The sequence below is a fragment of the Budorcas taxicolor genome, chromosome 21 (genome assembly GCF_023091745.1).
Source record: "Budorcas taxicolor isolate Tak-1 chromosome 21, Takin1.1, whole genome shotgun sequence".
NCBI classification, from domain to species: Eukaryota; Metazoa; Chordata; class Mammalia; order Artiodactyla; family Bovidae; genus Budorcas; species Budorcas taxicolor.
In genome coordinates this window covers 19,670,139-19,685,249 of record NC_068930.1, presented here as the reverse complement: position 1 = coordinate 19,685,249, position 15,111 = coordinate 19,670,139, and the positions used below count along the sequence as shown (strand labels likewise).

Sequence of the window (15,111 nt, the reverse complement as noted above, 5' to 3'; positions counted from 1 at the left end):
TATACTAAGGACAAATATACTTCGATTCTACTGGTAACAAAATGTTGGCCTGTGTATTGATTCTATAAAAATTCTTTGTCACTACCATCCACCCAGCAACCAAAGTCCAAAAATTGAGACTCACATTAGATCTCTTCCTCTCCTCACTTACTTACCATGATGACCTTTTAAGGTATCACCAGTCTTCCCCCTTTCCCGCTTTAATCAAGCCACCATTATCACCTCTGCTTTAACCCAACTGGTCGTCTCCTACTTTTATTGCATGTTGGAAAGAATTATAAGAATCAAGGGATCACTGTGTCAGGCCTCCCAGATTACTCAGAACTCAGCCCAGTTCAATAGAAATGACCAGGCCAACAAGATGGTAGGATGTTTCTTTTGGAAACCGTCTTTGGGGTTTGTTTTCCTGTTACAGACATATGTTGCTAAGATATCTTTGGCTTGGCAAGACCCTCTCTATTTCTGCTAGAAAATCTTGGCTTTGTCTCCCTGACCACTGCTATTAAAACCTCTCAGCCATCCTCAGAGTCTCCATTAGCATCAAGGAAACTAGTCCATCTTTACACAGTTTATCAAACTCCATAGAGGCCCATAATTTCTTGTAAAAGAAAAGCTCCATGTGGTAGATTAAGTGCCAAGTTCAAGTTCGAGCTCTTTAATCTTTAGGCAAATTTTGCCTCTTTGCTGGTCAGACCACACCAAGGGAAGTTTTGTTAATGTTAAGAAGCCGATGAACAGGAATGTGTCCCAAGAAAACCAATGAAAGTCATAACATCAGAAACAATATCACATAAGCAATGTTCAGGTGAACTGCATCAAACTTGGAGGGGATTTCAGCTGGGGAAGTTAAGACATGTAAAATGAAGGTAATTATCTTATCCTTATTTTTACACATTTTAGGCAAAACGTGTAAAATTCATAAGATAAAAACAGAGAAAAACAAATCCACCTAATTATGTACTATGGAATGTGTACGTCCTTAAATGGAATGTCAATGAAGAATTTAAGTGGCTATTAGATAAACCATGGGCTTCCCTGGTGGCTCAGCGGTAAAGAATCCACCTACCAATACAGAAGATATGGGTTCAATCCCTGGGTCAAGAAAATCTCCTGGAGAAGGAACTGGCAACCCACTCTAGTATTCTTGCCTAGAAAATCCCATGGACAGAGGAGCCTGGCAGGCTAAGTCCATGGGGTCGCAGAGTTGGACATGACTTAGGGACTCAACAAAAACTAGGTAAACCATATGTTAGGTATGTTCTGAGAAGGGTCCATGAGCTGAGGATTTTAAGCGTATTTATCATGTGATGTTATGATTCCATGGCAGCCTCAAGTCTTTTGGTAATGATGTGCAATGACCTGGGAATTTTCCTTTCAGTAGAATAAGGGTATGATTTCCAAATCCAACTCAGCCAAAATGGTTTGAGTGATCCAAAGTAACCTACAAAGAGCTTTGAGCTGCATGATGAAAGATGCTATATAAATAAAAAGGGTAAGTTAGTCATAATAAATAACGGTAATGATGATGAATGGTGGTGTCATAAAGAAGAAGCTGGCCTGCCATTAGGGAACCCAAAGCAACCAGCTGGAAATAAAGCATGTCCAGACCAGAAGGATATTCACTGATGAGACCACATTAACCTTTCAAACTAAGACCTGGATCAAGCCTCTGATTCAGAGGTGCGAGCATCTGAAATAGAAGAAACCATAGTATTTGTTCCAAAGCTTGAATATTACCTTAGGCTTTTAAGACCTTTACCCAGATGGGTCAACAGGGAGCTTCCTGTTTCAACAGAAGAGAAAACTAAGTAGGTCAGGCGAGAGCCAGAATTCCCAAGTAGAATTATGACTCTGAACCCGGCGCTCTTCTCACTCTCAGCCAGACTCCAGATAATTCAAGGGAACACGTAACTTCAGAAAAGAGCCAATTTGGATGAGAAAACGTTTGAAACGAGGTCATGTCCCTCAAGACGGCTTGCAGAGTTGTTTTCCATCCATTTAGGCTCAGTAAGCATGCTAATAAAATCCTTAGCCCCTCAAGCAGGGAGGAGTCATTCAATGAGACTCTAGAGCTGATTCCTAGAGCTCAGTGAACACATGGTAGGAGTCAGCTGAGTGCTGCTGGACCCCAGGAATGGACACTGTGCCTCAGGGCTTTGTCCCGCTTGAGATCTAAGAAGCCTGATTGCTGCCAAAGGTCTGATTGATGGTGCCTGCTAAAGGACTTGTCCTCTCATGCCTCGCATGTGCCAACAAGTCACCATATGCAAAGAGTGCCAGACTGTGCCAACCAGTCACCATATACAAAAAGTAAGGACCCTGTTCTCTGCCCACCAAAAAAATCCCATCAGAAAAAAAAATTGGGGAGATACAAAGCTAGGAAACTTGTGAAGTATGTGGCTGCTTTCTTTACTTACTTATCTACTTTCCAGTTGGTTTTCTTTTTTCAATTGTATTTTTACAGGCTTTAGCTTTCATTCACTTGCATATTAGCGTAATTTAACATATTTTATCCTTTGGGAATTATTCTGATCCTCTTTTACTATTTTACCATCTTTATATCTTTAACCTTTGTAAATATTCTTTTTTTATGCTTACCCTTTGAAACTAGTCTATTCTCAGCATTTCAACATTTATTAATATTTAGGATTTTTTCCTGAAAGAAATTATTTTCTATTTCTTAAAACATTTTCTAATTTATTTTAAGTTATTTTATCTCTGAAATTTGCTTTTTCATATTTTTTATAATTCTCATTTTATCTCTATTTTCACATTTTCAATATTGCTCTATTTTCTCAGTTTCTAAAAGCGTGTGTTTGCCTCTTTAATATGGATATTTTAAATTACAACTTCTTTTGCATCTTTAGCTCTTGAAATTATGTTTCCTTTCAATATTTCTATTTATCTTGAATTCTGGTTTTTCCATAGGATATCATTGTCTAATCCTATAGTAAAAATAATCATTTATTACCAAAGGAAGGAATGTTAAGTTTTTTTCCACAGCTTGAGGCAGGTATGTATGAATATTCACCCTGTCACCCCCATCCACTGGCTGTGAGATATTGAGAACCTGCTCTGCTTTCTGGGCCTCAGCCCACAAACTCTAAAAATGCTGACTCTTTCTAACACTGGAATTCATCTTTCCCAATATACATTCTGAAATGCATGTAGGAGTGGGCCAGGAAAAGCACCACCCCAGTCTTCTCTCTTTCAGCCAACCATTTTTCAGTCATTTCACTTCTATGGCCATTCTATGGCCATTCTTCAACCATTTCAGCCATTCCATTTAAATAAAGTGACACCCATATTATAGCTGTATCCAGAATTCAATAAAAACACTGCTGCTGCTGCTGCTGCTAAGTCACTTCTGTCATGTCCGATTCTGTGTGACCCCATAGATAGCAGCCCACCAGGCTCCTCCATCCCTGGAATTCTACAGGCAAAAACACTGGAGTAGGTAGCCATTTCCTTCTCAATGCATGAAAGTGAAAGGTGAAAGTGAAGTCGCTCAGTCGTGTCCGACTCTTCGCGACCTCATGGACTGTAGCCCACCAGGCTCCTCCATCCATGGGATTTTCCAGGCAAGAGTACTGGAGTGGGGTGCCATTTCCTGCTCCAAGTAAAAACACAACTGAGAATAAAGACTGATCTGCAGTGCGTGCCAAGTCACTTCAGTCGTGCCCGACCCTCTGCGACCCAGTGGGCCATGGCCCACCAGGCTCAGGAGCAAAGAAAAGCACCAGTCTTAACTTCATCAGATCACAGTTTGAGCCCTGGCTTTGTCATTAATCCAGCCCAGGTGGCAGGGGGTAGTGGGCGGGGAGTCATCTGATTATCATGGACATCAATTCCTTCCTTTTTAAAAGGAGAGTGTTAGATTCGATTCTTTCTAAGGATTCTTCTGTTACTAATTGCCTATGAGTCTATACTTTTCTATTAAAAGAAACTATGAGATTGATACCAATGTTTATAGAGAACATCCTGATATTTGTGCGAGGTAACAGAACTCAAGAGAAGTTATTCCTGCCAGAGTACCAAGACGTCTCAAGTCAAACCCACTGAGCAGAACAACAATCCATTATCATGATAACATAAATGCGACCTAAGTTAGGCCCGGTGCCTGACATACTTGCCATTGATGACACCATCTGGGTTGAGCATGGGGATTATCTTGAAAATGAAGTTTTCCCTCAAGAGCCTAGCCACGGGGTCACTGCTGACCAGGAACTCCAAGGTCCCCTTCATCACCCAGCTAGCATTGCTCTCTCCTGGGTGAACTCGAGCCGTAATCACTTGGTATGGGCGCTGCCCTGCAGAGAAAAAGAAAACACACATGCAAGAAAATTAAACCTAAATACAGTTTCCGTATCCATCAAGACAATCTCCAGGAAGCCAGTTTTACACCTGACTGGCATAAAGTCTTAAATAGGTTGATTGTTTCTAATACAAACCTAATGTGCATTTATCCATTTTCCATCTGCCTCTATAGTCTCTAAGACTCGGGAGAGTATAAAGTTAAAGCTCAAGGCTGTTACCCAAACTGTAAGTACTTCGTGGCATCAAAACAAGCCATGAATCAGATTTTAGAAGACCACCAAAGAAACAGTTCTCTCTTCGGTATCCAATAGCATGGTGCTGGATGTCCCAGATCTGAGATTGAATCTTATCTTCATCATTTACCAGTTGTAAGATCTCAGCTGCAGGATTTAATTTCTCCAAGGCTGCTGTCCCACATGTAAAATGAGGACAATGATACTGACCTCCTGTAGCTGTTATAAAAACTAAATGATGTAATTATAAAGCACTTGGCACATTGCTTGCCATTAGGTGTGTACCTGTTAGCTCTCTCCCTTCTCAGTTATAAAATCTGCGGCTAGGATGTTCCCTCTCATTTCACAGCAGTAAGAGAGTCCAGTACAGAAACTGAACTGGGAAACTTATGATTGACTTTATGACACTGAAGCCAATCCTGGAGAGATTTCACAGAAGGAAGTGCCTAGAAGTTCAGTCTTGGAGTTGCAATACATCCTTCACTTTGTGAAAGAAATCAGGATCACACTCTCTGCCAATCACAAGGAGTGTGTTGACACAACATACCTCTATGCAGAATGTATTGAGAAAAGATGGACTTATCATCCTTTCTTTGTTGACAGAAGACGCACATAGCTTTGAGACCTATTCTCAGACCACATCTGGGCTCAGGCAGAAAACGTCTTTGATTGATTAGTGATGTCTGTCCTCACATACTTGAGGAAGTGGGAGGTGAGGAACGTGTGGTATCAGACAAGCGATTCACCATGTCTGCTCTAACCTCCTGTTTGATTTTGTGAGGGTTTTTTTGACTCTCACTTCCTTCTGTATCCTCACCCAATTCCTTATTGCTCCTTTGAGAACAAAATTTTTGCTGGGTATAAATACATTAGCCACTAAACAGTCTAAAAGTTAAACAAGTCATTTTCTTCCTGATTATTCAAATCAGGAGTTAAGTATTTAACTGTGAGTTTATGGCTTTTCTTCTCTTAAAGAGTATAAACTATATCTCTAACTCTATACAAAGAAAGACAAAACTGAATAACCTCAAGAACCCCTAAATAACAAGGAATAAAAGATATGGAGGAATAAACTATTAATTATCCAATCATATTACTAGTATCATCAGTTAAAACAAACAAAATGCCCTCTGTCAACAGCCAACAAGATGCAGGTTTAAGGGGCATATATATACATGCACTTTTATTGCCTGTGGTGAGAGCACATTGCTTCTCTTTGTAGATCCTTTATATTTGGGGGATAACATTCAGCTTTTTTTTTTTTTAATTTAAGCAGGTATCTTGAACATATTCCAGGAACTGCAGGAGGCATTGAGTAGAAAAAGCTGAATCTATTATAGTTCTTGTTCTGTAAAAGACCAAAGCACTTGTTGGTGGTGACAAACATTCAAGCAAATAACGACACGCGAGCTAATGGAGGTGTAAATAAAGCACCAAAAATAGATCTGTCTGAGAGAGGGAAAGACATTTCCAGAGATGTGATGCCATTTATTTAGACTCAGTCCTGCAGAATAATTATCGTCTAACTTGAGAGAAATGGCATGGCAACCCACTCCAGTATTCTTGCCTGAAGAATCCCATGAGCAGAGGAGCCTGGCGCTCAATAGTCCATGGGGTCACAAAGAGCCGGACACAACTGGGCAACCAAGCACAACTTGAGAGAGAAGGTGAGGAAGGGTCTTCTAAGCAAAGAAAAAGATACATGCAAAGAACACAGAGGAAACACAACCAGTTTCCTGTTGTGTTTTCATTGTTTTTACCAGTCTGTGAAAACAATCAGTTTTTACAAACCGGTGCTTTCAAGAATCAAGAAGAGCCACGAGTGGCTGAAGCAAAGGACTGGAAACGGTAGCTCATGAATTCAGAAATTAGGCTGGTGTCAAACTAGTGATATCCCTCCTCATACATTTTGTTTTGGGTTTGGAGTTTATACTGTTAATCAGAAGTTCTCAGTCATGAAGTCAGTGTCTCACTGGTATGCTATGATCTGTGATGAGATCTATTGAAGAATCACTGGTTATTAATAAAAGTGCAAATGTTTGCTTCTTTTATATATAGATATCGGAGAAGGCATTGGCAACCCACTCCAGTACTCTTGCCTGGAAAATCCCACGGACGGAGGAGCCTGGAGGCTACAGTCCATGGGGTCGCTAAGAGTCGGACACAGGTGAGCGACTTCACTTTCACTTTTCACTTTCATGCATTGGAGAAGGAAATGGCAACCCACTCCAGTGTTCTTGCCTGGAGAATCCCAGGGACAGGGGAGCCTGGTGGGCTGCCGTCTATGGCGTCGCACAGAGTCGGACACGACTGAAGCGACTCAGCAGCAGCAGCATAGATAATATAGAGAAATAGATACAGATACAGATATATTCACATTCTATATGTATATGTGCATGTGTGTACACGTGTGCTCAGTTGTGTCCAACTCTTTGCAACCCTGTGGACTATAGCCCACCCTGCTCCTCTGTACATGAAATTTTCCAGGCAAGTATACTGGAAGTTACCATTTCCTACTCCAGTGAATCTTCCCAACACAAGAATCAAAACTGTATCTATTGAGTTTCCTGCATTAGCAGGCAGATTCTATACCACTGTGCCACCTGGGAAGCCCTATATGTATACATGCTGCTGCTGCTGCTAAGTCACTTCAGTCATGTCCGACTCTGTGGGACCCCATAAGTGGCAGCCCACCAGGCTCCCCCTGTCCCTGGGATTCTCCAGGCAAGAACACTGGAGTGGGTTGCCATTTCCTTCTCCAATGCATGCATGCATGTTAAGTTGCTTCAGTCATGTCCAACTCTGGGTGACCCTATGGACAGCAGCCGACCAGGCTCCTCTGTCCACAGGATTCTCTAGCCAAGATAACCAGAGTGGGTTGCCATTTTCTTCTCCATACATAGATATATATACATATGTTCACAATGTATATATCACAAAAAATGTTGGTTCCTTGTCCAATATGCTTTAGTCCCCTTCTTTCCTACTACAAGACCCCTGATTTCGGGGGAGGTTAAAAAAGTGCCCAGATCGAAACACCCAGCTTCATGAATCCTCTTAGAGGTAGGAAAGGCCATGTGACAGGAGTAAGACCAATGAGATGTAAATAGCAGCCAGAGGGTAAGTCTGTCAGAAAAAGGATTAGAGGGCATAGTTTCACCTGGCAAATGCCTTCTAAGATTTCTGTCTCTTGTATCTGCCTCTTCTTCCTTCCTTGAACATAGATCTGACACTTTAAGGTGAGGAAGCCAATTCGAGAATCCAAGTCACATGAGAAGATGGTAACATAAAGGTATAAAGAGCCTGGGTTCTTGAAAAAACCCCTTAAACAGCTATCCTGCACCTTCACTAGCTTCTTCAATGCTTCTAGATGTTTGAGACCAATAAACCACTATTTGACTGGGCAAGTGTAATCACATATTTGTTATATTTTCTTAGACTCTAGTTCAACTTATATGAATAAAAGAACAGTTTAAGATCATCTTTATAATATGGTTACCTTGAATAGCATGCACCTAAGTGTGCTTTCTGGACTGGGGAGAAAAGAGGGACACAAAGAGTTGTAATGAGAATATTTGCTAGGTGTGTCCCAGAAATAAACAGTTGAGAATTTCTACTTTAAGAAATAGAGAGTATATGATGGCTTTTAAACAGGAGCAAGACATACCAAAGATTGTGCTTCAAAAAAATCCTGACATTTCTATAGACAGTACATATGTTTAGTCACAGACAGTAGAGCCTACTGGAGTAGAGCACAACTTTTATTTTTTCAACTTTCTATTTTATATTGGACTATAGCTGATTAACAATGCTTTGATAGTTTCAGGGGCACGGCAGAGTGACTCAGCCACACATATACATGTAACTGTATATACACATGTACCCCAAACTCCCCTCCCATCCAGGCTGCCACATAACACTGAGCAGAGTTCTCAGTGATTCCTTGTTGGTTATCCATTTTACGTGGAGCAGTGTGTACATATCAATCCCAAACTCCATAACTATCCGTTCCCCCCATCCTTCCCTGCTGGCAACCATAAGTTCAGAGAACAACTTCAAGAGCTGTATTTCCAGAGTTCAAATTCCAGCCCCGCCGTGTTCTGTCTAAGTTGAATTACGTAAGTTTCTGAAGAAACTGAGTTTTGGACTGGAGGTTCTGCATGTTAGACTAACGATTTGCTAACTGGAACTTACTAAGTAAGAGTACGGGGGCGGGGGGGGGGGGGGGGTGGTATACAATCAGCTGGTTAGCACAGTTGAAGTTAGTTGAAGGTCAGCTTTCCCACTATATCATCTGATCACAGTTACTTCCAAAGAAAGCTGTATTGACATGCCAATAAAAAGCTTATTGAGAAATAAAGAGGCTTGATGAATCTGGACCCAATCAGTGGCCTATTTTCAGCTCTATAATTCCACATCACTCTCTGTGGTTTTTGAACTATGCTCATTTACAGTATATTAAACAATAGTAAGTGTTCCCAGTCCATCACGAAGAAGTAAAACAAAGCTTAAGCTCTTGTAAATTTTCAACATCAATTGGATCCTCTCATTGTCTGGGCCAGTTGAGTCCCATTGCCGGATAACTAGTGCAATTAATGCATTATAGTCAGTAAGTCAAATGTAGCTCTTGCAAGGAAATATCAGTGATGTTTCTCTTCTTTGGAGAGTCAAGTTTACAATTCACTGGATTGTCATATGCCACAAAACCTAAGAGGCTCTCCTAAAGAAGCAAACAGGGAAACTGTGGGTTCTCACGAAGACATTAGCATAAGCAGCAGTTTAGCCATTTCTAGTAGATTCTCCTCTCTTCCTCTCTGTGATTTAAGGCAATTTTGTATTCATATGGGTGAGTTCAACCTATGGGACCATTCAGTTGTAGCCGCAAATGGTGCTCCAAGAACCCGTAATAGACAACAGCTGTAAACAGTAGGCAATACACATACTATGTGTTTTTTCCTGTAGTTGAAAATTTAAGATTCAGTAACTCATCTCTGCTTAGGGGAGGGCAAAGAGTGTAGGGTATACATCTTTTATTTTTTCTCTGCAATTTATAAAATCTATTCTGGAGTCCATGAAGATCTATGGTGGAGTCATGGTTTGGCATACTGTAATTCTTAAAATCACATATTAAATTTATGTCAGTGGCAATGACATCTGTTAGAAACAAGTAGAGAACTGTACAGCCCTAAGAGGTATCAGGCTCACGGCCGGTGAAAAACTGAGAAAGAACTAAAGACATGTGTGATGTGCACCCAACTCTATAAATATCCATTCATTTATTCCTTCTTTCTTTTAGTGGTATTATTAAGCTCCTACTGGCACTCTATAAGGGTCTTGAGATTCCAAAAGAAATGATTTTTGCCCTCAGGGAACTAATAATAGTCTGGTGAGAAAGACAGGAAAACAGATAATCAAGATCTTATGTGATCAGGGGAAACCGTCAAAACATTTCCAAAGCACAGTGCAATGCTCATTATGACATTATTTACCATAATGCGAGCACCTGGAAGTGACTTAATGTGCATCCACAGGAAATTAGCTAAGGAAATGATATATAAAAAAGAATACTATGTAGCCATTAAAAACGACACATAGATCTCTTTCTGTTGATATTAGAGGGTACCTGTCACATAATGATGAGTGAAAGCAATATAAGTGAGATATCTGAATTGTAATGGATCCTATCTGTGTTTAATTGTATTAATAGATACTTAAAGGCATCTGTACACAGAGACAAATCTGTGAGTGGAGGCCATCTGAGTCATTCTTATGTCCTCTTTATCCTGACCTAATGCGTCTGTCTCTCCAGAAAATAACAATCATATGTCAGTTTTCATACAGGCAAAATATTTGTCAATATTTCCAATTTTTCAATATATTCTAAATATTGTCCAATAGTAAAATACAGAAAAGAAAATTTTAAAAAAATAAATAAATTTTCACAGAAGAGGTGACGTTTGATCTGGTTCATCCCATTTTAATTGGAGTTTGCAAGATGAAGAAAAGAAAGGAAGGAGATTAGGGACTTTCCTGGTGATCCAGAGGCTGGGACACCATACTTGTACCACAAGGGGGTTTCCCAGGTGGCTCAGTGGGTAAAGAAGCAACCTGCAATGCAGAAGACTTTGGTTTGACCCCTTGGTCCGGTAGGTCCCTTGGGGGAGGGCGTGGCAATCCACCCCAGTATTCTTGCCTGGAGAATCCCATGGACAGAGAAGCCTTGCAGGTGACAGTCCATGGGGTCACAAAGAGTCAGACAAGACTAAAGCAACTGAGCACCCGTACACGCATGCAGGGAACTAAGATTCCCCATTTTGCATGGTGTGGTAAAAAAAAAAAATCAGTAAAATACTTCAAAAAGAAAAAAGGAAAGGAAGGTGGGAGATGATAGGAAAGGGATAAGTTGATATATTTGCAAAATAACAATGTCATAAAGCACATAGTGTCTGAAGAAAAGTGATGTCATTTTATGTGATTGAAGCAATAGCTATATGGAAGATAAGAATGATGCTATAAGCTAAATCTGTACCCAATTCTTTTAAACAGATCTTTTAGCCAGGCTAATGAGTAATTTTATAGGCTATGGAAGCACCATAAAAAATCATTCTACAATGGTGTGATGAGATGGGGACTTTTCTTGGAACTAAAGATGCCAGGAGAAATGGCAAAAAAGCACATATTGTGATATTAAGGTCAAGTCAGCTAACATGACATTAACTCTGGAAGAGAGTGGATAAAAATGGCCTGACTGAAGGGCAAGGGGGTGAAGAAAGAGACCAGGAAACAAATGGAAAAGAAAATGATATCGTTTATATGCATAATCTTTTAAAAATGATATAAATGGACTTATTTACAAAAAAAGAGACTCACAGACTTAGAAAACAAACTTATGGTTTCCAAAGGGGAAAGGTAGGAGAGGGGAGGGATAAATGGGAATTTGGGATTGACATGTACACATCACCACATTTAAAACAGTTAATGAACAAGGACCTACTGTACAGCACGGAAATCTGCTCAATAGTCTGTAATAACTTAAATGGGAAAAGAATTTGAAAAAGAATAGATACATGGGTATGTACACCTGAAACACTGCTGTACTCCTGAAACCAGCATGGCATTGTTAACCAACCATCAGTTCAGCTCAGTCGCTCAGTCGTGTCCGACTCTTTGCGACCCCATGAATCGCAGCACGCCAGGCCTCCCTGTCTATCACCAACTCTCGGAGTCTACCCAAACCCATGTCCATTGAGTCAGTGACGCCATCCAACCATCTCATACTCTGTCATCCCCTTCTCCTCCTAACCTCAATCTTTCCCAACAGCAGGATCTTTTCAAATGAGTCAACTCTCCGCATCAGGTGACCAAAATATTGGAGTTCCAGCTTCAGCATCTGTCCTTCCAATGAATATTCAGGACTGATTTCCTTTAGGATGGACTGGTTGGATCTCCTTGCAGTCCAAGGGACTCTCAAGAGTCTCTCCAACACCACAGTTCAAAAGCAGCAATTCTTTGGTGTTTAGCTTTCTTCACAGTCCAACTCTCATATCCATACATGACTACTGGAAAAACCACAGCCTTGACTAGATGGACCTTTGTTGACAAAGCAATGTCTCTGCTTTTCAATATGCTGTCTAAGTTGGTCATAACTTTCCTTCCAAGGAGTAAGCGTCTTTTAATTTCATGGCTGCACTCACCATCTGCAGTGATTTTGGACCCCCCAAAAATAAAGTCAGCCACTGTTTCCACTGTTTCCCCATCTATTTGCCATGAAGTGATGAGACCGGATGCCATGATCTTAGTTTTCTGAATGTTGAGCTTTAAGCCAACTTTTACACTCTCCTCTTTCACTTTCATCAAGAGAGTCTCCTTAGTTCTTCTTCACTTTCTGCCATAAGGGTGGGGTCATCTGCATATCTGAGGCTATTGACTATACTTCAATATAAAATAAAAATTAAAAAAGAAAATCTCAATGAAAGAATATTGTGAGAAAGAAAATTTGAAAAGAGTTTGATCGAAAAAATTATATACTATATAGAATATACATGATACTAAAGTTTGCCACCAAAGACAGCATGCTATGAACATTTTCTGTGTTGTCTGCTTTTCACTAATATATATTGGAGGTCTTTCTAGATCAATATATAAAGATTTTTCTACCTCCCTTTTTTAATTAGCTGCATATAGGGTATTGTTCTTTACAGCATCGAACTTTACTTTCAAAACCAGATGCATCCACAGATGAGCATGGTTTTCACTTTGGTCCAGCCTCTTCATTTTTTCTAGAGTTATTTTCCTACTCTTTCTCAGTAGCATACTGGACATATTGGACCATACCATACTGGACACATCCCAACCTGGGGTAGGTGTCCAATGTCATGTATTTTTGCCTTTTCATACTCTTCATGGGATTCTCAAGGCAAGACTTCCGAAACGACTTGCCATTTCCTTCTCCAGTGGACCACATTTTGTCAGAACTCTCCATCATGACCGGACCATCTTAGGTGGCCCTGCAGGGCATGACTCATACCTTCACTGAGTTACACGAGGCTATAAATCCATGTGATCATTGTGGTTAGCTTTCTGTGATTGTAGCTTTCATTCTGGAGGCCATGGGATTATAGTTCTTGCTTCTTCTGTCTGCCCTCTGATGGATGAGAAAGAGGCTTGTGAAAGCTTCCTAATAGAGGGGACTGGCTCTGGGGGAAACCTGGCTCTTGCTCTGGTGGGCAGGGCAATGCTCAAAAATCTTTAATCCAATTATCTGCTGATGAGTGGGGCTATGCTCCATCCCTGTTAGTCGTTTGGCCTGAGGTGAACCAGTCCTGCAGGTTACAAGCTCCATGGTCTATTGGCAACCTTCAAAAAGGGCTTATGCCAACATGCCCTTCCCTGGTAGCTCAGCTGGTAAAGAATCCACCTGCAATGCAGGAGAACCCCGTTCAATACCTGGGTCAGGAAAATCCTCTGGAGATGAAATAGGCTACCCACTCCAGTATTCCTGGCCTTCCCTGGAGGCTCAGACAGTAAAGAATCCAACTGCAATGCGGGAGACCTGTGTTTGATCCCTGATCTGCCTGCCCTAGAGGAGGACATGGAAACCCACTCCAGTGTTCTTGCCTGGAGAAGCCCAAGGACAGAGGAGCCTGGGGGGCTACAGTCCACAGGGCCACAAAGAGCCAGACACAACTGAGAGACTAAGCACTTGCTGACAGGCACCTCCCAGGACTGCTGGTGCCAGCAGCCCTGACCCTGCGGCAGGCCACTCCTGACCCACACTTCTGCAGAAGACGCTTAATATTCACAGGCAGCTCTGGAGCAGTCTTCTCTGGGGTTTCCCCTGGGTTTTGGTGGATACAAGATTGTGTTCATGCCTTCCAAGAGTCTTGGTTTCTCTCAGTCCTGTGGAAGTCCTATAATCAAATCCCAATGTCATTCAAAGTCAGATTCCCTGGGGATTCCCTTTGCCAGATCCCAGGTTAGGAAGTCTGACGTGGGGCCTAAAACTGTCACAGCAGTGCAAGAACTTCTTTGGTATTCTTCAGTCTGTGGGTCACCCACCCTGCAGGTATGGGATTTGATTATAATGTGATTATGCCCCTCCTACATTCTCCTTGCAGGTTCCCCTTTGTCCATGGACAGGCTTATTTAACTTTTATATGGGGTAGCGAGATGCTGGGCTGAAAGACTCACAGATGGAATCAAGATTGCCAGGAGAAGTCAACAACCTCATATGTGAAGATAATACAGCTCTAATGGCAGAAAGCAAAGACGGACTAAAGAGCCTCTTGATAAGGGTAAAAGAGGAGAATGGAAAAGCTGGCTTAAAACTCAACATTAAAAATAACTAAGATCATGGCATCCAATCCCATCAATTCATGGCAGGTAGATGGGAGAAAAATGGAAACACTGACAGATTTCTATTCTTGAGCTCCTAAATCACTGCAGACAGTGTGACTGCAGCCACAAAATTAAAAGACACTTGCTCCTTGAAATAAAAGCTATGACAAACCAGGACAGCATATTAAAAAGCAGAGACATCACTTTGTCAAAAAAGGTCCATATAGTTAAATCTATGGTTTTTCCAGTACTCATGTACGGATGTGAGAGTTGGACCATACAGAAGACTGAGCATCAAAGAATTGATGCTTTTGAACTGTGGTGCTTGAGAAGACTCTTGAGAGTCCCTTGGACTGCAAGCAGATCAAACCAGTCAGTCCTAAAAGAAATCAACCCTGAATATTCATTGGAAGGACTGATGCTGAAGCTGAAGCTCCAATACTCTGGCCACCTGATGTGAAGAGCTGACTCATTGGAAAAGACCCTGATGCTGGGAAAGATTGAGGGCAGGAGGAGAAGGGGACGACAGAGGATGAGTTGGTTGGATGGAATCACTGAGTTGATGGACATGAGTTTGAGCAACCTCTGGGAGATAGTGAAGGACAGGGAGGCCTGGCATACTGCAATCCACAGGGTTGCAAAGAGTCGGACATGACCCAGAGATTGAGCAACAAGACATCACTTTATATTAAACTGACTGATTTTTTTCAAGTTGTATCAACTT

At 41.3% G+C, this 15,111-nt stretch overlaps 1 protein-coding gene across 1 annotated transcript in view; it reads right to left on the bottom strand.

Annotated features, from left to right (window-relative positions):
* Positions 1 to 15,111, bottom strand: part of AGBL1 (AGBL carboxypeptidase 1) — an 844,803-nt gene that overhangs the window by 479,858 nt on the left and 349,834 nt on the right. Inside the window, exon 19 of the mRNA XM_052659506.1 lies at positions 4,130 to 4,310. Coding sequence (XP_052515466.1) covers positions 4,130 to 4,310 — 181 coding nt within the window. The remainder of the gene's footprint in view (positions 1 to 4,129; positions 4,311 to 15,111) is intronic.